This window comes from Bolinopsis microptera, chromosome 3, assembly GCF_026151205.1.
Source record: "Bolinopsis microptera isolate Bmic1 chromosome 3, MBARI_Bmic_1.0, whole genome shotgun sequence".
NCBI classification, from domain to species: domain Eukaryota; kingdom Metazoa; phylum Ctenophora; class Tentaculata; order Lobata; family Bolinopsidae; genus Bolinopsis; species Bolinopsis microptera.
In genome coordinates, this window is record NC_087074.1 from 10925300 (window position 1) to 10950154 (window position 24855).

At 38.8% G+C, this 24855-nt stretch overlaps 4 protein-coding genes across 5 annotated transcripts in view; 3 read left to right on the forward strand and 1 right to left on the reverse strand.

Moving 5' to 3' along the window:
• The window catches only part of LOC134812122 (ubiquitin carboxyl-terminal hydrolase 46-like), a 100280-nt gene that overhangs the window by 29292 nt on the left and 46133 nt on the right, over nucleotides 1-24855 (forward strand). The gene's annotated exons all lie outside the window — the stretch shown is intronic.
• Nucleotides 9645-24376, forward strand: LOC134812123 (uncharacterized). Of its 2 annotated transcripts, none has more exons than XM_063819317.1 (8): nucleotides 9645-9804; nucleotides 11732-11844; nucleotides 12375-12513; nucleotides 15184-15219; nucleotides 15378-15491; nucleotides 15619-15705; nucleotides 22520-22624; nucleotides 23119-24376. In XM_063819317.1, exons 1-8 carry the CDS (start codon nucleotides 9652-9654, stop codon nucleotides 23158-23160), a joined length of 789 nt encoding a protein of 262 aa, XP_063675387.1. In that variant the 5' UTR covers nucleotides 9645-9651; the 3' UTR covers nucleotides 23161-24376. The 2 variants fall into 2 exon arrangements, with proteins under 2 accessions (XP_063675387.1, XP_063675388.1); XM_063819318.1 differs by having other exon boundaries at nucleotides 11735-11844; nucleotides 23119-24194.
• LOC134812121 (arylacetamide deacetylase-like 2) lies at nucleotides 12691-14962 on the forward strand. Its single transcript, XM_063819315.1, has one exon. The coding sequence runs from the start codon at nucleotides 12692-12694 to the stop codon at nucleotides 14066-14068; it is 1377 nt and encodes a 458-aa protein (XP_063675385.1). The 5' UTR covers nucleotide 12691; the 3' UTR covers nucleotides 14069-14962.
• Nucleotides 19673-21995, reverse strand: LOC134812365 (proteoglycan 4-like). The gene is made up of 6 exons (XM_063819756.1): nucleotides 21928-21995; nucleotides 21523-21687; nucleotides 21162-21347; nucleotides 20467-20594; nucleotides 20023-20248; nucleotides 19673-19893 (listed from the first exon to the last, which is right to left on the reverse strand). The coding sequence occupies exons 1-6, from the start codon at nucleotides 21974-21976 to the stop codon at nucleotides 19673-19675; spliced, it is 975 nt and encodes a 324-aa protein (XP_063675826.1). The 5' UTR covers nucleotides 21977-21995.

Genomic DNA, 24855 nt, shown 5'->3' on the forward strand with positions numbered 1-24855 from the left:
CCAATTCCTTGTGCTTTCTTTTTCTGCAACTGTTATGGACTCTCGACTCTCAACTCTCAACTTTCGACTCTCAACTCTCAACTCTCGACTCTCGACTTGCGACTGTCAACTCTCGACTCTCGACTTTCAACTCTCGACTCTCGACTTTCAACTTTCGACTCTCCACCCAGGACTTTTGACTCTCCACTCAGAACTTTTGACTGTCGACTCTCAAGGCCCTCGACCCTCGACCTTCAACATCAACCTCCAAACCTCGAATTTTCAATCTACACTCTGTCATGTAGTCTCCATTCTTATTCATGGCGAGATACTGGCGAAAAACTATCTCGATCACGTGATATGACCGTATAAGGAAGTTAGTCTAATTTCTCGGGTTAAACTATTGTCCTATTTATCGACATCAAATTGCAAATGAAAATAAGCTATGGTAAACTATAGCTATGGTAAACTATGGCTCAGATCATATCTCAAATTGGAAATGTTACGTATACAACTTAGCAAGTAACAGTTCAGATCATGTCTCTAATTGGAAATGTGTCGTATTGAAATCAAATCACAATTTCGGACAGATGTCGTTTTTTTTCTGGTACCCTGAGTCGGACAGATGTCGCTGTCGGACAGGAGTCGTGTTATTACGTTGTAGACCTTCCATGCCGCGCATGAGTGCGGGGCTGTATCGTGGCCACGATACTACTTGGTGAAACAACAATGTGGGTCACGAGTGATACAATTTTATATCACGTTGTGACCCCCATTGCAATTGTCGTTTCACTAAGTTTATCTTTTTTACAATACAGGGGGAGCCGCGCACTCGCCACTCGTGACCGGTGGGTCATACAACGTATGACAAATACAATAAACCATACTGTCAGTGCATGTGCCCAATTTCATTGTACTTGTAGCGCGATGCGTTACTGTACCACGCCACGCACTCAATTATGCTTCATGCAACGACGAGATGCGCTACTTACTAACTGTGCCGCGCCGAGTTGCGATGAATTGACATCGTCAATAAATTAACCAATTTCATAAAATATTAACGTATATATAGGTATGCGACGCAAATATTATAGTCCAAATCTAATCTAAATTTGTAGCGCGATGCGTTACTGTGCCATGCCGCGCACTCAATAAGGCTTCTCACAGCGACATGGCTAGATCGGCGAAATGCGCTACTGTGCCGCGCCGAGCTGCCATGAATTGACATCGTCAATTAAATCTAAATTACCATGTCAAAAAAATAAAACACACCTACCTGCCAACGCAAGCGGAAGGGCTCTTACTGGGCGGCGCTCAGCAATCAGCATGTCATTCCACCGAATCTTTATTCCGGCTGAGTGAATTACGACCTCCATCGCCCTGAAAAAGTGCGAATGCTCATTGGATGTTAAAGCATAGGTGACTCGCATTCACGTGATCGTTCAGAACCAATTACAGCCGTGCAAAATATCACGTGCATGCCAACTGCCAATAAAAAGAAGTGACGTATGCGCTACAAAAGCCGCGTTACTGGGCCGCGCTCAGCAGCTGTCATTCCGCCGAATCTTTACTGGGCCGCGCTCAGCCTGTCATTCGCCAAATCTATTATGTTAATGAACATAATAGCCTGTGGTCCTCAGGTAACCGAATCTCTATTCGGCGGAATGTTTATGAACATGATAGCCGGCCTGAGGTCCCCAGGTAAGAGCCACACGCTGAGTTAAATTGTAAAATCTGCACTGATTGTTTGATTATCAAATCGCATAAACGCGCCTATTTGCGCGTTTTATAGGGTTCAATTACGCCAGGCTATGTTTAAAAACATAATAGCCTGGGGACCCCAGGTAAAAGGGCTCTGGTTAGAGCAATACCATGCAGCGCTATTACCAGCCTTTTTTAGCTTCATCAAGTCGTATATTTGATATTAGGTCTCTGCTGAGATCTCTCCTTAAAGTTTTACCAAATGACGTTAAATTTTGATTATTACTTGTAGGTTTATAACATATAACCTACCAGGACGCGCGCCGAGTTGGACTTGTCGTTACCTGCGGACCCCAGGCTATTTTGTTCATAAACATAGCTTGGCGTAATTGAACCCTCTAAAACGCGCAAATAGGCGTGTTTATACGATTTTGATTGACGATGTCAATCCGTCGAGATCGTTGCTCTGCAAGAATGCTAGTTCGCGCGGCGCGTCGAAGCGGCGAAGTCCTCCAAATACGATTTTACAATCAAATAATAAGATTTTACAATTTAACTCAGCGCGAGGCTTTTGTAGCGCATACGTCACTTCTTTCTTATTGGTAGTTGGTGTGCACGTGATTGGTGATCTTTTGCGCGGCTGTAATTGGCCACGTGCGCTTTAAAATCCAATGAGCATTCGCACTTTTTTCAGGGCGATGGAGGTCGTGATTCACTAAGCCCGAATAAAGATTCGGCGAAATGACAGGCTGAGCGCCGCTCAGTAAGACTCGTCGACGGTCAAATTTGAAACAAATATTTTACGAGTATCTAGTAAAACAAATTGTTAGTAAAACAAATTTTATTTTATACCATATTTAGTTTAAATATTTAAAGTCAAAATAACTATTTCACAGAAGTGGTTTTATTATAATAAAATATATAATAATTTGTGATACGTGTTCAAGTGATGAGTGATTAATTAATAAATTGATTTACATTGAAAAATGTACAAAATGTACACAATTTTTAACCTTGCAACATTGGCTTAGCGCGCGGCTGATCGAAAAAGTTTGGTTTGCATTCACTAACTACAATGTACAGCGTACGCGTACATGAAAAGATAACTCACTGAATTGTTTAATACTAAATGCATATTAAGTCAAATGTTCAATGAGTTAGCCACAAAAATGTTCAAATTAAGTTGGAGGGTAAAGGACACAATTGCTTATAATGCTTCTTTGTGCCCGATAATGCTTCTTTGTGCCCGTTAAATTATTACCTTCGACCCAAACCCGACCGGGCCGCGATGTGTTTACTGCTTTTTGATAAAACTATAGACCCTACATCACTTTCAAGTTCTATAACAAGCAAAAGCTGTGCTATTTTCTTTGTGGATTGAAAATTTACAATATAATATAATTCGCTGCAGGGGCCAACAAAGCTGATGGAGCTAGGTTAGTTACCTGGGGACCCCAGGCTATTATGTTCATAAACATAAAGATTCGGCGGAATGACAGGCTGAGCGCCGCCCAGTAAGAGTTCCCCCTTTACCTGAGGACCCCAGGCTATTATGTTCATTAACGAATAAAGATTTGGCGGAATGACAGGCTGAGCGCGGCCCAGTAATTCCCCTTGGGATCATTTCGTCCGTAAAATTGTATACCTTATAGAATAGGACAGTAAAATCTCTACAAAATTTACATAAACAAATCTAGGAGACCTCAGAACACGATTCAGATTTGATCTGTTAAGAAGTACACTCATTGCACTAAGAGGAATCAGAGGAAGATCAACGGCCCAGCATCTTGAACTGCAAGACATTTCCTTCAACCTCATCCCCCAGAAGACGAGCTTTGAGGTCTGATCTTCTAGATTTGTTTATGTAAATTTTTATATTTACTTTAAATATATTTATTTTAAATATATCGACAATATTGACGGGGAATCGATAAGACAAGCAGCAAAGAGAGTACAGGGTGCTGCAGGGCCTTCAGGGATGGATGCGGATGCATGGAAGAGACTACTGTGTTCTAAACAGTTTGGTAAGAAGTGTGAGGATCTATGTAATGCCATAGCAGGGATAGCAAGGAAACTATGTGTCCGGAATTTGGATCCAACGCTGTTGACCTCATTGACAGCATGTCGACTTGTCCCCCTGGATAAAAAGCCTGGAGTCAGGCCAGTAGGTATAGGTGAAGTCTTAAGAAGGATAATAGGGAAAACAGTAATGACCCTCCTACAGAAAGATCTGGTTGGAGCCACTGCTCCTATTCAAGTTTGTGCTGGTCTTCAGGGAGGAGTGGAAGCAGCAGTCCATGCTGCAAGGGACTGCTTTGAAGACCCTGAAACTGAAGCTATCATCTTAGTGGATGCAGAGAATGCATTCAACTTGCTGAACCGAGAGGCTGCTCTCAACAACATGAACATCGTTTGTCCAGAAGTTGCTACTTACATTATGAACACCTACAGAATGCCTGCTAGACTGTTCATTGCAGGAGGAGATGAGCATCTTTTTAGTGAAGAAGGGACCACACAAGCTGATCCACCTGCCATGGGATTTTATGCCTGTGGTACAATACCATTAATTGATGCAGGAAACATTGAGAGAAAGGTGAGATCTGGTATGCTGATGACTCTGCTGCTGGGGGAAAACTGGAGGAAATAAGGAAGTGGTGGGATAACCTCTGTATTAAAGGACCACTCTTTGGATACAACCCTAAATCTTCTAAAACATGGGTGATAGTCAAGCCTGAGCACGAAGAGAAGGCAAGAACCCTATTCCCAGATGTCAATGTGACAAGCATTGGTCGACGATATCTGGGCAGCTTCATCGGAACAGACCAAGGAAAAGAGGCTTTCATTGAGGAAAAAGTTCAAGAATGGTGTCGTGATCGTAAACAGTTAAGTGATATAGCATCAAGAGAACCTCAAATAGCATACAGTGCATACATGTATGGGCTTAGTAAAAGATGGAACTATGTGTGCAGAACTACCCCAGGAGTTGCAGATAGGCTCACTCCTCTAGAACAAGTAACACGTGATGAGTTTATCCCAGCTATCATTAACAGGCTGTTTAGCTGCACTGATGAACTAAGGAACATAATGGCTCTACCACCAAGATATGGAGGATTGGGTATACCAGTTATGATGGAAATGGCAGACCGAGGGTACAATTTCTCATGTAGAGCCACAAAACCCCTTAAAGAAGCTATTCTCAAGCAGATAGACAACTACACAGAGGACTGGAGACACAGTAAAGGAGTGAAAACTGAGATAACGACTGAACGAAATCTCTTTTATCGACAAAAACAAGCAGAAATACGCCAGGAGCTCGAGTCAACACCACTGGCAAAGTTGATGTTCCAACTAGCGGCTGAGAAAGGGGCAAGTGCTTGGTTAACAGCACTACCTTTAGAAGAGTATGGATATCTGATGAATAATGTTGAATTAAATTAGTGAAACAAATTTTTAGTGAAACAAATTTAAAATTTTATCCTTTATTTTACAATCATAATATAATAATATTTATTAAGCCTCCGTTTTGAAAGTTTTAAATTTTAATACATTCACATTTCTATTTAAAATTCAATTTTATGTACAAGTCAATAACTAGCCGCCAAAGCCGCGCATTCTTGAAAACAGGATTAACTTGATTATAGTTATACGACTATGTAAATTTAAAACTATCCGTGGTTTTTTCTTTAAAATAAATAAGTTATAATTTTACCTAAGTCCAAAGCCAGCTTTGAAAAATTTACTATTAAATCATAATATATCGTCAACTTTAAATATTTTCAATGCAACAATTCATTAATCTGTAAACACGCGTACTCCAGCCCCTAAACGCATAAATTGTTATGCGGCGCGGCTCAAGCCGCGCACGCACGTATTATTTTATACTGTTTGCTTTCTAATAAATATCGTGCCAATGTGTACGTCTAAATTGTAAACGTTCATATTTTGTGTAAAGTGAATCCAATTGGGACTAGTGACAAGGATAAGGACCCAAGTGCCTGTATGGCTTTTTCGGACCCCTGTGGACCACTACTCTTGAAATCACTCTACAACATTGAACATCTATATCTACTACGTCATTTGGCAATTATTGTCATTAATCTAACTTTCTAATTAATTGCCGAGGGGGAAGAGTAAACGCTTCACATTAAAATTCAATATACAAAATTCAAAACCATCAATACGGTATTAAATATTATGGACAAATCTATAGATCTATTTCGTAGTCATATATTCACATGATTTGCTTTATATTATCTTAATACTGTAATGAAGTACAGTAGGATTTATGTTTCGAGAAAGAAAGGTTGGGGTCAAATTAATAACAAAAGTAAACAAAAGTCCATCAGGGACTCCGTGGAGTCGAAAAAGGTACACGGCCGCTGTCTGGTGCTGCTAGGCATTTATTGATCAAGATGTTTTATTGTATTGATTTATAATGATTCTATTGTTCGTGACTAATCAAGTTCTAAGTGGAGGTATAAAGTGCTGCTTAAGATACTTCGTCATCTCATGTCCAGTATAATGATTAAGATAGTATACAATGCAGTTTTAGTAGTTGACCCATACAGTTAAGTCCGTCATAACTCACAATCGTTTAGTCGTCGGTCAATTGTCAAAGTCGTTGTGTGTTTATTCGTTGAGATAGCAGTAAGATAAGATGTTACGCGCGCGCGCGTTAAATCCCGTCGACGTGAGATGTGACAATGAAAACGCCATAGAATTATTATTTTCGCGTGTTACGTAGAGTTTACCAGTGTGTAATACTAGTTAACACTGGGTGTACACTGAGTGTAAGTGTAAGTTTCATATACAAGCCGTTGAATATTTCCAATTTTGAGTGTATCGTGAGCATGTTTTACAGTGCGATTGCTCGGTACTAGTGTGTTTGTGTATATATATATATATCATTTGTGGAGTATGGTGTAAGTAATGTTTTTGGTTGGAGTGCAGTGGTTGTATGTATGAGAAAAGATATATGGTCATTTTAGTAACTCACATAAATCAGAACTTGAGCTCATTTGTGGCAAAATTAAGCTCACACCAATCAAGTGTATCATGCTTGAATTGCAATTCTCGTAAGGCAATTTTCAATATATTCTTAAACCCGTTTGTCGGAGTATTAAAACTTATCTTACTTGATGTTTGTCGACAGCTGTTCCACATGTAGGATGATTGGTAGATGAATTGTGAGGATGGTTGTGATGTAATGAAATAATCCTCTCGTCGTGGTGACCTGTTAAATGATGAGTACAGTGATAATGGTTCCTCTAACTTATTAATTTTGAATAGTTCTAAGAGACAAGTGTACTTGTACAGATTGTGGACCGTCAACAACCTGTGGGTTTTAAACAAGGGCTTGGAGTGTTCTTTTTGGTAAAAGTCCACCCCCAGTCTTTGCTTATCAACAGGTCGTGTTCGGGCACACGTTTTAAACTTCTCTAGGTAAGCTTCTCTATCCCCAAACAGAATTCTTATACACTTTTTCTGTGTTTTAAAGATAGGTTCAAGTCGGTTATTGCTAATACCACCCCACACAGATATTCCAAATCCTAAATGTGATTCAAATAGAGTATGATATAAATCCTTATAATACTGCTTTGGGACAATGTGTCGTATTCTGCACAGCTTTCCTACTTCGCATTTAATTTTTGAGTTAAGTGACTGCGTATGTGATTTCCAGTTAAGTTGGTCGTCAATAATAACGCCTAGAAATTTAGCTTCATGAACTCTTTTAATAACTACATTATTTAAAGTTAGTATGTTCTCGTCATTTTCTACTTCCTCTTTGGCCCGTGAGGGTTTAAAATGAATAAAACAACATTTCTTAATGTTAATATGTAATAAGTTTAGTTTCATATACTTGTACACAAATGATAGAACTTCATTTCCTTTTTCGTATAGTCTTTTGACACATGTGTCTTCTATAAATATGTTAGTGTCGTCGGCAAATAGTATAAACTTTCCTATAATTGATGAGTTACGGATGTCATTAATATAAATAATAAAAAGTAAGGGACCAAGACAGCTCCCCTGCGGCACTCCATAGACTACTGGAAGTTTCTCGGAGTCTTCACCTAATACTGAGACATACTGGTATCTGTTCGACAGGTAACTTGCTATAAGGTTATTTGCATTTCCACGGATTCCATAATTTTCTAACTTATGCAGTAACTTTTCATGTGATATTGTATCAAAGGCTTTACTAAGATCAATAAATATTCCAAGAACGTGTTGTTTTTCTTGAGGCAAGATTCTACGTGGTCCACTGAATAAACAACAGTTCTCAGATGCAATAGCTCTCAGATACAACCTGAACTTGAAGGACTGCCCTAAAACATGTACGTGTGGCCAGAAATACTCAGCAAACCATGCGCTCATCTGCAAACTTGGTGGATATGTGTCACTGCGCCACAACTCGCTGAGAGACACCTTTGCAGAACTAATGAGAGCTGTGAAATGCAAGGATGTGCAGACTGAGCCAGTTCTTCTTCCAGTTGATGGTCTAGAGTTACCAAGGGGAACAGTCCTAGGAGACCAAGCCAGGCTGGACATTTCTGCAAGATCGATTTGGAATGCTTCAGAGAGGGCATTTTTTGATGTAAGGGTATTTCATGCCCCAGCCCCCACCAATGCATGCAAACCGATACCAGCAATGTACCTGACCCATGAAAATGAGAAAAAGCGATGTTACAATGCAAGGGTTCTTGAAGTGGAGAAAGGAAGCTTCACACCTTTAGTGTTCTCGACTTCTGGTGGAATGGGGTGAGCTGAGAGACTGGTCAAGAAGCTGGCCAGTAAGATGGAGTACCACACTGGCCAGAGATACTCAGACGCCGTAGGATACATAAGAAAGCGCCTTCGCTTTGAAATTCTCAGAACAACAGTGATTTCTCTCCGTGGAGACAGAGGTGCGAGAAAAAACATTGTTGACATAAACAGTCTAGATCTTAACTTGGAGCCACAAGGCCAAGGGTAATTTTTAATTGTTAAGGGAATTTTTTGAATTCTTAAAGGGTTGATTTTATATAGGGTCATTGCTATATTATTATGTGTATATTGTTTGAATAATTTTAAATTTTGATATTTTACTGTACTATTTTATGTTGTATATATAATTTTACGGACGAAATGATGCCAGGGGGGACTCCCAACCCACCGCTTCGGCGGGTAGTTGATGCACCATTCACAAAGCAAGAGCCACTTTGGTATACTTGCTGTGAGGTGTCTCAGCTACATGGGTTGGGGGTCCCCCCTTTTTTTTATTTTTTTCCCTCAAAGCTTGTCTTCTGAGGGATGAGGTTGAAGGAAACGTCTTGCAGTTCAAAATGTTGGGCTGTTGATCTTCCTCTGATTATTCCCCTCAGTGCAATGAGTCCTTGTGATATTATGTGTATATTGTTTGTATACTATTTTGACTATAATTCGCTCCTACTAAATCGCTTGCCCAAATTTTAACAAAATTCTTGTAAAAAGGTCGTGAAGGTATAAAAGTAGTCTAATGAGGCGTACTTTTAGACGCTGATGGCGAATCACCCCCATGATGTAGGGTAAAAATGCCCCCAGCTCTCATCCTCCTTAAAACTTTGGCTTGGTTTAGCTGAAAATGTTGGCCAACAAATTGATCTTGTCTGCATAAAATTTCATGTTGTCTGCACATTAAACTTTTCTCATTCAGTACATCTACATTGCAGTGTAATGTGAAAATAGTATTATTCCATACTACTAATAAGATTAAGGGCACTCAAATTTGATACTCAAACTATTATTGGGGGCTATGCGGTGTGCCCCCAAACTCCAGCTATATCGTAAAATTGAACAAAACAACGGACTTTTGGGATGATATATGCCTCCAGTTTTTTGTGGTGATTACGAAACTGAGGGGATTTCAAGTGGGTGCAATCGTGTAGTTTTTCTTTTTGGAAAGAAAGCTCACCACTAAATCCAACACTATTCTCTGTAGCAATGAAATGTATGTCACTGTCCGGAACCCTAATAGAGACTTCGTCTGAACTCATGCTAAGTTCTGACAGAGCAAGTTTTGATGATAGCTTTACAAACGAGAACAACTTGGAACATGTCAATGGTGAACTTCTTGTCAGTTACCCTAACACAACTAGCAAGCAGGTAAAAATTAGATTGCAGTTGTATCTTCAATCACATTAATTACATTAATTCTTCTGAAGTGGTCATTTGTTAGAAGATATACACACACCATTTAGTATTATTGCTCTGTTTATAAAATAAATGTGAATACACCCGAATCTTAAAGATCCAATGATGCAAAATTTTAATCTGGAACAAATTGTATAATATCGTTTTTTTGAGTGAGGACCTAAAATGGTTCAATCTTGCGCCAGTTTAACATTAATTAAACCATTCCTTTAATTGTTTGCTATAAGTATGAATTGAACACACACATTTCGGGTAAAGTACTACAAATAAATTTATATTGCATATTTTATAGGCACACTGTGACACTGTCTATAATCTGAAAGAATTATCATTCTGTGCTATTATTAAATTATGATAGTGGTCCTTGGATACACCAGATAAAATACATCATTCCAAAATATGACCCAGAGAGCTACAGTTTTCTTCTAATACTAAGTTAGTCTGGTATGAGCTGAGTTATATTTTATCAAACCGCAATACAGAAACAGATGAGAGCAACAGTGAGAAGCAGTGTGTTTTGAACAGCTCCCCTTTTTGCGGCGCTGTCCTCCCAAGAGGAGATGTCACTCACTGTGTTGTCGTTACAGTTATCTGATCCACATTTCTTAACCACACCTGGGAATAGTGTGTTTTTTATTTGGTTACAATGTAGATTGTAGTGTCATTTTTTTTGTATAATCTGGTCATAACTGTGAATTAGTGAATTCTTAAGACCCAATCTAGACACAGAAATGATATGTTTTATTAGGATATAAAGCCTAAACTTTTGTATTACTTACATTTGTTTAACGAAACAGTATCAGCAACTTCTTGCAGGTCTTTCTTAAAATCATCACAAGTCGTATCCTCCTTGCTTGCACACCCTTTCAGTGCATCTATCTGAAGTACAGTCTCCATCTTCTTATTATCTTTTGTTGAGGTCACTCTATAACATTGAAATTATTATTGTAAGCAAGTGTCAATGTATTCCATTTTATATGTATTCTGTCCTGGGTTACATAAATATTAAATACCCTTTCCTTTTTACATTGTTAAACTTTTTCTGCTTATTTCAGAAAAAAAAAGAGTTTAATGTCTAAATTGTAAAATTCCCACAAATACTGACGTTGCAATGATTGAAGCACTGACACACTGGTCTTTACTTGATGAACACGTTTGTTTCTCTGCGGGGATGCATACCTTGAACCTACTCTGATCAGCTGAAATTTAGTGCTCTTGTCAAAGTTACTATAGTGACTGGGGTTACTACGTTACAGTCGAACGGTTATTGAGTATCATGTTTCATGATGAATTAGAAACTCTACCTTCTGCTATGATCTAGGGTATCTAACAACAATTTAAGATGCTGGCACAATTAATTTGAATATTTTGTAATTTTCCCTTACATTCTATTGTCTCTCCATCAACAGTTTCTTTAATAGAACCCTGCTCACAGACATAGCATTCCCTTGCTATACAGACGGCTAACAGCGCTGCTAGTGTAATAATTATCCTGCACATCCTGGAGTTATTTGTGTTATTCATATTGTGATACCAAACAAGGTCACTGTAAATGCACTCTAAAATATACATAGTTCTGATTGTAAACGATTATTTGAACAAGTTCGTGCACATACGTCAAATCCGAAAAATTACTAAAATCAAAGCTAAGATTTTGTATGTCAAGAAGAAGTTATTATGCGAATATGTAAACTGCAAGTAATTACTAATATTAAACCTGTGAATATGTCGAAAAGCTATTTGAACGACCAAACTTTTGAATGTCCAGAACTTTTTAGTCGGGCACCGAGGCCGTTACCGTACAAACAGTGTTAATATCAATTGTTGTTTTTTTAATTGTACTATGTAATAAATTGTGAAAAAAGTAAATTCGTTTCAGCAGCTGTTGGATCGAATAGACGATTTACTGAAAAAGATTAACTTCAATAAGGAGCTGATTGAAAGTTACGATACTTTCTTTAAAAACCAGTCTACAACTGCACAAGAACTGAGGTATTTCTTATTTAACTTACTCAAAATAGTCTATAATAATATTTATAAACTGCTTACTCGAACAATCTATATTAATAGTCCCAAAAACTCTGTGAGTGGGTTCGTGCGTGTGTAATTTACGAACGACTTAATCCCTTTTATAATGAGATAATACATAGTGGACCTGCCGGTCACAAGATTCCGGAATTGTTAATTAACTTTTTTTTACGAACGTGCCTTGATTGTTTGGTGCGTGTTTTCGACTAAGCGGGTTTAAACTTTTGCATTTCAACTGCGATAGTGAAGTACCGGCTGTAGGCCTTGGTTACACTTATCTTACATAATTCCGTTGCACTCGTTTTCTGCAAACTCTGAAAATCTCACTGCACTACGGCTAATTCCTCTGAATATAAAACGATATTGATAAAATGCTAGCTAGAGCGTGTTAATCAACACATGTTGCCCTGAGAATTGAAAGTTGACTAGTGACTACTCTTAGTAATTTACTATAATACTCGATAATACACACGATTACGAGTGCCCTACCCCAGGTTAGAGCTACAAGAGCTGAGTGGTTCTTCTGACGGTACACTGTCCCCAATACTACAACCCTCTCCTACTTGGGACTATCAGGCCATATTCGACCAGTCCGAGAACTCGCCTGACTCTGACATTCCTCACAGTACCCAGGTTCGTTACTATGGCAATACACGTGGGGAGGCAATTCTCACTTAGTGACTAGTGAGGCCTTGTCTTATCAGTCTGGTGGATTTAGGAGCCTTGTTATTATGACTCTGAACCTAAGTCCTGATGAAAGAGTAATGTATCTAATATACTGAAACTAACACACTATCCTATACTAGCTAGAATGTTTGAAGGAGGAACGAGTAAGATACTCTGGCTAGCACAGAGTGTGCCCCTGTTCGGACTGCTTTGTTATGTTTCTTATCAGTGGAGAAACCTCCTCTCCATCGTCATCCTCATTGCTTCACTTTACTCCTTCACCAAGAATGCCATCGCCGTGGTAGTTGAGTCAAACAAAGTCCCCAAGCGTGCATTCATATTGCTTGTATTCTTTGACCTGTGGGTGGGCTTGGTGATGTTGAATAAATACATTTACCTAGATATGAAGTACTCACGTGGTTTCCTGGACTGTTTCATGAAGTACACTGGTAAATCATCTGCCACTACAGAACAAACCATCTACAAAGTAAACAAGCACGTGGAAGTGTACGTGTACAAACCATGTACAATCTCCAACAAGGGCTGTGTAGTGTACATACACGGGGGAGGGTTCTGCTTTCTGTCCGCGGCAGGCTTCAACAAGTCTATCTCTCAGATGTCCCACTACTTGGAGATGGTGGTGGTGAGTGTGGAGTACAGACTAGCTCCAGAGCACCGCTTCCCAGCTGGTCTGATAGACAGCTACTCTGCAGTGCAGTGGGTACATGATAACAGTGAGATGTTGGGGGTGGATTGTAACAGTATCTTTGTAGCTGGAGATAGTGCGGGAGGGAACTTATCTGCTGCTGTTAGTCTGCTGTACAGAGACAGACAGGGGGCACCACTAGAGGCTGAGACACAGGACGTGCTTCCAGAGACTGAGACAGAAGAGGCACTTCCAGAAACAGAGACACAAGACGCTCCTCAAGATAAGACACCAGAAGATAAGAAAAGACCTGGTCTAGCAGGGCAGATCCTCCTCTACCCTCTTCTACAAGGTTACAGTAGCTCTCACCCCTCCATGATAGATAACGGCACCTCATTCTTCCCTCACCCTGAAATGGCCATGGCCTGTATATCTATGTATGTATCAGGAGGAGACAGATTTACCCGTTGGTTGGGGGACCCTGAAAAGATACCGACCAAAGCTCCCAAGTTCTGGCAGACAGTGGTAAACAAGGATGCCAGTCAGTTGGAAACGATAAAGGAAGTTAAAATGTTGGCTGAGCATTCTGATAACGTTACTTTTATGGAGATTATGGGTAATAGTTACCTGCTCCCGCTTCACGCAGAAGACGTCAGTAACCTGCCCCCCGCGTACATAACGGTCGCGGCTGCAGACACGCTGCGCGACGAGGGGGAGTGGTACGCGCACTATCTACGAGAAAATGGAAACAGCGTGGAGTTAAGCGAGGTTAAACATGTGCATGGGTTTATGATGCAGTACGAAACGAATGAGATAGCTAGAGGTGAACTTATGAAGATTAAAAAGTGGATCGGTAAAACTCTAAGTGTGAACTGATTGTATTAAGGAACATTTAGAAATCACTGTTATCATCATTATATCCCATAGTTACTAAATTGATAGCTCATTTTTTTAACTATTAAAGTGGCAAATATTTGCTTATGTAATACTTCTTGTTTTGATTGATGTTCAACTTTTATGATTTTATCATCTTGTTTTAAATTATAGGTATTAGTGAGTCGAAGTTTTTACATTTTTATGATGGGCGATGAGGAGGTCTCCATTTCCTATATTACCTGTTCAACCAATCCTAATTCAGCATTATGTCTCACTTTCTAAACAAATAAGTAAAATATAAACTAATTAACGAAACTTTTGTGAAAGGTAAATAAACAAAATAATAAAGATCGTCCTAGCAGATCCACAGCAAAAGCAACAAATAAGATAGCTACAATAATATCCAAACAGGTACAGGTGTATCCAAACAAGTGCTGAACCTACCTTAGAAACACGAAACTTCCAATACTTTAACCAATCACAGCAGCTCCCTGAAACCACGTGATTTGTCTTGTTCAATCAGAGAGCTCCATTTGCACCGTTACTTATCTGCACTTCCCTCTCAGAAACATGGCTTTTAGATCCTCTATATTGTTTAAATCTGTACAACTCCTCCACTGCAGTGGTACTGCACTACTGCACTACTGTACACGTATAATCTAACTACTTGTGTGGCAAATAATACCTTAATAACAGCAGCTGTAGAGAGTGTTTTAACCGTATTTGGCCAGATTACCAGTTTAGCTCTCGTGTTCAATGGAATGTAATTTATTTTACGGAGACACATGACATACTTTAGGAGTTGGATGTAAGTTAAAGCTTTTTTCGTGTTACTGATGATATTAAGGTAATGGCAGTTTTGTGGGATTATATTTAAATTTTGTATTTCTGTTAGACTGTTGTTTTATTTAGTTATTTGTGTGCTAATTAATTATTGCTATGAAACAATATTATGTGCTACGAATGAAATAAGAAATTGCAGTACGTAATAGCTATACCTTGACAACTGTTTAGAAAAGTTATGTCAACCACGAATAACAAAATTTATAAATATTCCAGGATCATAAATCCTATCAAATATAAAGAAGTTTCTATCTAAACAACTTGTTTTTCAGGTATCAGATGAGCTGCTGTCTCGTACCAACAATAAGGTACAAATACAAATATCCAGTTTGATCTTTGAATTAAATACAAATAGCTTATGGATCTGTACAGTAAGCTTTAAAATTCGCAGAATAAATTTTTTATGAATTTAGATGAGCCCATCACAGCAATTTTATTACGTCACAGAACTTAATTTGACGTTCAGGACCTGAAGTTGACGAACTCTGACAAGGAGCTAATCTCTTACTTAGTAGATAGGGAGCGGGAGATACTGAGACTGCAACATTGTGTTGATAACAACTCATGGGAATCTGACAAGGTAACTTTTAATGTGTGGTGTGACGTCATAACACGTGGTGTGACGTCATAACCCAGCGTGACGACATGATTATCTGAAGTATTTGAAATTATTTTCTTGTCACCATGACCATGATAACTATCTGCAGAGTACATTACGGAACATTGAAGAAAGTTATGTGCGAAGATATTGGGGGCTATGGGAGCAGAACAAGAAGCTTAAGAATATTCTGAGCGTAAGTAATTATTACACTTGGGGGGGGGGGGGGGGGGGGGGGGCGGGGGAATGGCCGGGGGGGGGGGGGGGGTAGTTCGGCACATGCTAATTTTAGAGGTGGAGAAATCTGACTTCTCCTTCAACCGCTTTATACATTGCGCTGCACCTAGCCACAACTGTTGCGGAAACCACAACAACGCTAAATGATAATAATTAAATATGTTTGAACAATGCGTCCTAGAATTGGTCCTAATTGTTATTGGTGTTTCCGCCGCTTGATGTTTTATTTGCAGAGCATTATGCCCCAAAGCTTGGTGCACCAGTATGATCATGGTTTGGATGGGAGTCGTGGAAAACAAGATTGTGAAGTTGGAGGACGGTCCCCAATCAAAGCATCCTTCGAGCTGTTTGGACGCTGAATTCAATTTAAAATTGTGGAATCTCCTGTTACAGCCTGATCTGAATTTTATTTGTATATTTAAATATTAATGTTGTGTCAGTCTTGTTATTTCAAAGGGTTGAAAGGTTGTAATTCTGGAGATCTCCCCTTTACCATTTTCCGTCAAGTCCACATCCTTAATTACAACCATCCTTCCGGAATCCGTTAGGTCCCATCAATCCGTACAGTAACATGGCATGAGCGATTACTTTTTTTTCTCTGCTGTTGGTTTGTTGTACGGAACTGATTTGAAATATGATACTGTATATATACAGTATATAGTATAGCTCTATAATCCCTATAATCGAGTACGTATGGCTCTGCAGTCTAAAATTCTACTATCATTTTCTCGTACCCTGTACTGCACTATTTTAAGAGACTACCTCATTAACTTGTTCGCTGTTTAATATCAGGATTAAAATTTATAGCCAGGATCGGCCAATTGTAACAGCTTCTGAAATTTGATATTTTCGGATTAATATGATTATGTCAGTGTTAAGATTATGCCTGACAAGTTGTAACAGCGGGCGTGTAGCTGTAGACAGCTAGACATTTCACATATGTTTCCTCAGACCACCTGCCCTTACTGTTAACACTAGGTTGTTAATCCCTGCGCAACAAATTCAAATTCTGAACGTGCCTAATTAGGAAATAAGGTCTACATTAAAATTTTAGCGCCGACGCGAAAGTTTTGTTATGATAAAATGTGATCGCTAAAATCAAATTTAACTGGCTGAATGCGCGCGCGCACGCCCAGTGCGTAATAAATGGAACCTGGACGTATCCGGTCCGGCCGGCCTGATCTGACGAACTTTTCAGAGGGGGTCAAGTATTTTAAGATTTTAGAACATTGCACTGAAGCGAAAACGTTCAAAGGGGACGTTCACACTTCACACAATATTACGTAATCAGCCGAGGAGGAGGGAGGGTTCCAAATGATTACGCTAGTGTAATTTTGACACAATAGCTATGTGTAAAACTGATTACGGAGAGGGGGGGGGGGGGTCAAAGATTGTTCAAAAATTTATTACGTAATATGTGAACGATCCCAAACTGTAAGCTTGTTTTTGTGTCAAAAAAGAAATCGGATATGACAACAGCCTTGTCAATAGTCCTGGTGCTTTATGAAGGGAAAAGTTTACTTTTTAAATACCATCTTGCCTGTCATTAAAGGAACGAGACTCAAGATTTTATAAAATGTTCATAACCAATAATCGTAGCTGTTTTTATTGATTCAAACATCACACAGTCATCCTGAGGATCACACTTCTTCTGTTAGAGTAGATACAGCTTATTCGTGTTTGCAGAGGAATCCCTTCACCATGTTAAAGATCATTTGGATCATCTGGTTGTCGAACTGAAGTAAATTATTGCGGTTAAATACAATTTTATGTTGAATGAAGATAATATTACCATAGCAATCCCACCGTATTGGGCCATTATACAAATAACGTACTTTTACTAAAGATCATTTCTTTAAAAACAGTTCGATAATAAGAAGAAGGGCTTTAACCAAAGTAAGTGGTTGACCAATACGAGTTACAAATATAGCAGTGTCTCACCGGAAGTTTGTCCATGTCGCAGACAAATCCTTTAACCATTTCTATGATAGTGTCGATAAAGTTTCCCTGTGGTCCCTCCAGCTCCACGGGGCTAGCCACACTCAGGGCAGCAATGACAGAGAACACTACACCAAAATATTTAATTTTTAGAAGGGTTTGTTGGCTTGATTACTTTAGATGATAGAAATATTTTATGAGTTGTTGGACATCAGAGGATGCTTTATATTGTAAAGGTGAGAAATTTACCGCAATGGTCTAAGGTTGAGTTTTGGTGTTAAAGATTATAACTTCTTTGTTTGAAATGGTTAAGTTGACTTCGTTTATTTATACAAATGTTTCCGTTTCAAATCCGGTATTTTTCAGCATCGTTTCAAACGTGAGAACTGAACAAAGTCAAAACATATGGTACATTGTTAAATTTATCACCTTGACATTGTCTAAGCAAGGATGCAACTAGTTTAATATCCTTTTTTAAACCTTATCATTATAATATTATGTCATAATAACAGTTTTTACCTGTACTGGTCATTATTGCCGATTTAATAATAAAAACTATGCTATTTGGAATTTAATTAGGTCGTATAATAAAAGGATTTCTAATCAAATCATAATTCTGACAGCAAGCGTGGTTTGTACACAGTGCACATATAAAAGTCATAATCAAATTCCACTGTTTTTAATTTCCCAATCTGTAAGCTCCCTCCTTATAAGGTCTTCTGGCTCGTCTTGACATAAATTCAAATTTAGATATCATGAGTTTAATGATGCTAAAGCTCCCAATTATGTAGAAGACCGATTTAAGATCTTGACTTTGACAAAGATTTTGATCACACATTTATTGAACAAATGATACAGTTAGTTGAAATGCAGTTAAATATCATTATCAAAGAAAGACAAATGACAGTATCAAAACCGGTTAAATTCCAGTCTCCAAATTCCATTCGTCCTGTTTGATATAACACACATATTTATCCACTCACACGTGACTTGCGAAAGGAGAGTGTGTTACATCAAACAAGAAATCCTAGAAAATCAAGCTTAGTAACGTGGGTGTGGTTCACAGTCCTTGAATCAACTGGGTACCCTGTTGGCCTCTGTTAACAGTTCCTACTATACGTGGTGATTTCTGTTTCCTCTAACGAACTCCTCTTTTGCTGACCTCTTCCCTCGGGTGCCTATTCCTCCTGGCTGACGATACCCTCGGAGCCATCTGCCTTTCTTAACTGACCTCCGCTTCCTTCTGCGTTTCAAATCCTCATTCTTTCCTTCCGTCTCTTCTCCTTCTTCTTCCTTTTTTTCTGTCTCTTCTCCTCCTGTTTCACCCGTCTCACGTTGGACAATCTCTGTCTCCGCTAACTTCTTCCGTATCTCCAGAACTTTCTTCATCTTGTCTATGAATTGTTGAGGGGGACGTTGGTGCCCTGATTTCTTCCCTCCGTCCTCAATAATGTCTCTTCTTTTGTTTCCAATCTTGCTTCGCAACGTCCCTCTCTTTCCTCTTGAATTCTGCCCAGCGACATCTCTCTTCTTTTGCATCAAATTCCGTTCTGCAACTTTTTTCGGATTCTCATCTGCAGTGTCTGTGTCTCTTTTATAGAGCCTTGGTGACCTTGCAATTACACGAATTAATGTACTTGAAAACCTTAAAAATTGGGAAACATTACCTTGAAAACTATGAAAAATATTTTAAGCAACTTTCAGTATGAAGGCCTGGATAAACCTACCACCATGTATCAGTGCTGTACGTTCCTGAAATAAAGACAGATTTTGTTAGGCTTTCTGATTAGTATTATGAAAATATGAGAGAAAATATAAAAAACCACTGGATTAATTTGTTGAAGTTTCAAAGCAGTCTACTCATCTTATGAGTGGACTGAACCCCTCGTGGTCCAGAGCCCATCAACAGATCGGCTACGGGTATTTTCTTGTCTACAAGCTGTGATCCACCCCTATTTAGTTAAACTTCTTCATGTCTGTAACTTGTTTTAGCCCATTATTGCATTAATGTACATACCAGTGTCGTCCATAGAGTCCGTATGTGGGTAGTAGTAAGGATCGTACGAGTAGTAAGGATCGTAAAGCCAAGGATCGTAGTAAGAATCGTAGAAAGGATCGTAATAAGGGTCGCTCAGCTCGGTGAGTGGTTTTGGATTTTGTTGAGACTGAGGATCGCAGATATCTCCAAAGGTAGACAGGAACATACATACTGAGAGATCTTGAGTGAGGACATCATGAATTTCCATGCCAGAATGTTCTAAAGGTCATTTTGATCAGTGTCACAGATTAATATTAGAAAATCATAGATATAAATCACTAACGAACTAGAATAACAAACCTATATCTACGAGTTCCTGTTCGTAGATCTCCACGTCAGTTGGGGGAGGTATCGGTGGATGGGGTGGAAGAGGTGGATGGGGTGGTGGGCGTGTGACCAAATAATCGTCCCAATCCCACCATCCACTATAGTCAGAGTAATATGCTGTTACTGCCTTCTCAATGTCTTCACTGTCCTCATCCTCCTCCATCTTGTAGGTCTTTGTATCATCTATTGGTGGGGTGTCCTGATGGTGGAGTATCCGATGATGTGAGGATTATACTTGAGAATTGTCACACTAAATTCCTCCCTCGCCAGAACCGGTTATAAATAGTGTCGAATCTACCAAAATTTAAACGTGGTCTTTACACCGGTACCGCCCAGGTCCACAAACTCGAAATATACCAATGTTACTGCGTCACTGCCCTTGGACCTAGTCTACATTAGATAAAACTTATGAATTACCCAGTCGGTAGAAGGTGAAGATGCTGTCGGGCTGCGGCTGGTTATTGTAGAGATTGTAGGACTTGTAGGTGGGCTTGAAGAAGGATCTTTATAAGATGTGCTCGTACCAGCTGGCTCTGTTGTTTCTGCTGCAGAGTTTTATTATTAATGATAGCGTGTAAAAAGGTACCGGTCATTGTGTGCAAACTTTAAAGACGCCAAACCGCGCCTATTCGGTCTACATTATTAGGTGCACCTAAAGACTTTATAATTTCAGGACATTTTTTTGCACCAACATCAAACATGCATATGGATGATAATCCCATTCCAAAGTAGTTCATCGCCTGAGGGGAGGACACACTTATAAGAACATGCACTTTACATGATGGGATACTGGAGGAGAAAGATGATCGGAAAATCACAATAGGGTCGTAGTCACAGTAAATTGTGATCGGTTCTCCAGCAAAACAACGAATCCCTCAAAAAATGCTTTAAACTTACCAAGGGATCTCCCGGTAATGAATATCGGAAATCACTTTTAGGGGTGGCATTAAGGTTGAGAGAAGTCCTAGTTATTTGATATCCGGATAGGAACATTATTTATGATTTGCAGTTTTGTAATCTCGACTGTTCAAAAATGTCTGACAATCACGTAGATACGACCAACGGGAACTGCTTTTGTTTTTTATTATTGAAAAGTAGCAGTTATACTTTACCCGAGTAATCAGTGCAAGGTCTGGTATCACACACTACGTAATCATCATCCTGGCAGCACTTGCTGGATATAGTGAGCGGACCCCCATCACAACTCCTATCGAACAAGGACTCAAACTTCTCGTATATGTGCTTGCAGCAGTACCGACCAGAGTAGAAGACCCAGGGGTAGTCAGGCGGACAGGTATCTGGGGTTCCGGTGTCAAGTCTGGGGGTTAAACGGGGGGCCGCGGACTGGGGAACAGCTCAACACCCGGCACACTTGGAGTTTACGTTTCAAACTCCGTACATTCAGAATAAGTTACATAAATCTCGTACAAATTGCTCATACGAGATACGACAAGGTGAGGAGGAAATACTCACGATATTCAGTAGGTGTAGTACTCCAGTACCAGGAGTTAGAGCTGCTTGAGAAACTACTGGTGAAACTGTCACCCAACCAGTCAACATAATCATCGCCTCCCTTCTCCTGACCTGTCTTTCCTACATTTAGCCAGAAATCATTCCAGCTCCAACTCGCACCTTCCCCTGGGGTACATTTTGATGAAGTGAAGGAAGATAATCATGTGGAGGAAGATAAAATAGAAGAAGTAGATTTAAAGAAATCTAGTCATGTTACAGGAGTGTTGGGGGAATACTTGATATTGTTAAACAAAAACCCATATTAAGTTGGGCATGGAGTTTCATAAACACCTCACTAAAACAGCTATGAAGAAGTAACTAAACGAGCCATGTAATTACCTAATTATCAATTAATTAAGTGATTACCTAGGAGAGAATAGCATGACGTCAGAACCAGTAAAATCGTCCAACTCATTGAAACAGGAAGCGAGGGGTACTGAATACTGATAGTAAGGAGATTTAGAACCGGGGGTTTTATACCCCTCCCTGCTTCCCCTTCTGTTGTTTTAACTAACATTCTCCATTACTTTTAATTTTATCTAATGCTTGTTTAGCAGGGTCTACATGGTAAATCCCATCAATTTGACGTACTACCATTTAGCATGAAAGGATTTATAATTGTAAGAGATTACCGGAACATTTTATCCGTTAAATCTAATCTGATGTGATAGATTTGGAGTACCGTGATCACGATTTTTGCGAGATTAATTCACTTTGAATGTCATAATGCATAATTTTGTGGTGAAATTAGATGTTTTTACTCGGAATGATCATTAGACACAAAAAGCGGCTGAATTTAACCCCATCCCTCCTCGGCCTCCCCAAAAAAAATAAGAAAATTGTCTAATAATAATAATTCGGGTTACTATTGTTACCTCGTGTAATTGCCATGGTAACCTCACGCAGTTGCCATGGTAACCTTATTCAGTTGTTAGGATAACATATTATGTGATTGCAGGAGATACGAGCCAAGGAGAACAGTTTAGTGGATCAGCTCCAGGAGCAGGAACAACTCACTGTTTTCTACGCTTACCTCAACCTTTCTTCTGAAAGGGATGTCAAGGTAACACTAACTTTATTAATGAGACTGCTAATGATAGGTTTTGTAACGAGGAAAAGTTGGTAAACGTGGTGTTAGCAGTCGAGTAACCAAAAGGCTCGGCACTGTAATATCACGACTACCAATGAATCTGAGTGTACAAAACAGAATTGTGCGAACGAAATCATAGGACTAGGAGCATTCGTATCTTCGTATGTTTGGAGTGCTTGGCATCGCGCGGCACGTGACCTTGGAAACTGCAGTCACATGGTGCCTACGTGTGCTATTCTACCTTGAGAAAATGTTACCCACATGCTGTTCTACCGTGAGAACGGTGGGAACAAACCGCAAATATTGTAACTTTAACTGCTAGGTGTGAAATAAAAACCGAATATAACCCACCACTATTATCTTTTTAAATAATTACTACTTTTAAACATTTCGCCGTGTATACAGTGTGTTGCTTGTTACAGCCGTAATTTTATCTTATATCTTATCTTATCAAAGATATTTTTCAGGAACACGAATTGACTGAGGACTCTTTCTCTGATGATGAGTAACGGTGTGGAACTACCCTCGCACTTTCAATCCTACCCTATACCCTACGTTCTATCCTACAATATATATCCCACCTTCTATCCTACAATATATATCCCACCTTCTATCCTACAAGATATATCCCACCTTCTATCCTACAATATATATCCCACCTTCTATCCTACAATATATATCCCACCTTCTATCCTACATCATATCCGTCCTGCTGAAATAACCGTTAACTTGACTTTGACTAATCATATTATTCATATACCTGGTCATCTAATCCACAACTTCGAAATTATCCTTTTTGGCTTTTGAATATATTGTGCTTGGTGTGGTATTGATTTGTTCTTGATAGTCATCCTAAAGCACCAAATTTCTGAAATAAACAGATTTCCCAGTGTGTTTTACAAATGAGAATTGATATTAGATTTTGGGAGGATGAATCTGACTAATTTATGGTGGTGTTTAATTAATATATCTTCAACCGCTTTATTACTATCAGTATTACTTTTTATTACTTATCATTTTAATATTTACTTATCCTAGTCGTTATTGACGTTATCTGGATTTTACCAAATGTTTTCGCTTTATGTGTACAGTCAACGGAAAATGCCACCGACAGAAGCTAAATTATTATAAAACTGGGCATTTTCCATTTATTATTTTTTACTGTGGAAATGTAAATAGCTGTCAGAAAATAAATAATGTTTAAATTTTATTGTAATATATCCAGCTGTCTATGTATTTATTAAAACATTAAATTTAAATGTGTATCGGTTATTTGATCTTTTTTCTGATGCAAGTAAATCCCCAAATAAAAACCGGTGGACAATAAGAAGTTCGCTTATTACGTTTAGAACTGCGGCGTGGACGGAATTTCAGAAATTTTACACTTTCTGAAATGTAGATTATATAGCCATAGGGCCTGGACCTGACTTACTTTCACTTCAATTAATTAGGTTTGTTTTCTGTGATGAAAGGATCGAAAATAATTTTGATATTTATTAAAAATCAATCCAAATTCCTTTTATGTTCTATTTTGAAAGATGTAAGCGTCGATTTTTACTGTTTACATCCACTACATCGCTGTCATGTGCTGTCGTTCCATAACACTCCTTAACGTTAAAGTTTCACATAAATTTAATATCAAAAAATGTACACATTTGAATAAGAATATAATATTATCTGGATTGTAATAATTTATAGGTGAATTGATACCGGATGATAGCTCCCAGAAACTTGTGTTTTTTGGTCCTGTAAATTTGGGTGAAGTCGTCGTATTTGGGTCCAGTTGTAGTATGAACTGGGCGAAGAGTGGGAAATGTGTCAAATTAGGTGAAGCTGTCGGTCACCCCAGTTAATAGGGGTCCTGGAAACATTGTAGTAGTAGTAGTAGTAAACCCGCGATGGGGTGGCATGTGCCTCAATAAAAATATTACAATCATTTATTATTATATCAATGTATCATTAAATATTTCAAAAATATCAATAACGTATGGTTGATCCTTCACACTTGGTAAAATATATAAAAATAAAGTTAATCTACACTAAAGAATAAATAATCTATATTATATAAATCAACAATATTAACTCCCCATCTTCATGTAGTCATTTATCAAAGCGGTAGAAATCCAAGTAATTTTAGTACGCGGTGCGCAAGGAATTTCGTTTTTTTTTTTAAATGTGTAGGCAAGATAAGCCTAAGTGTGGCA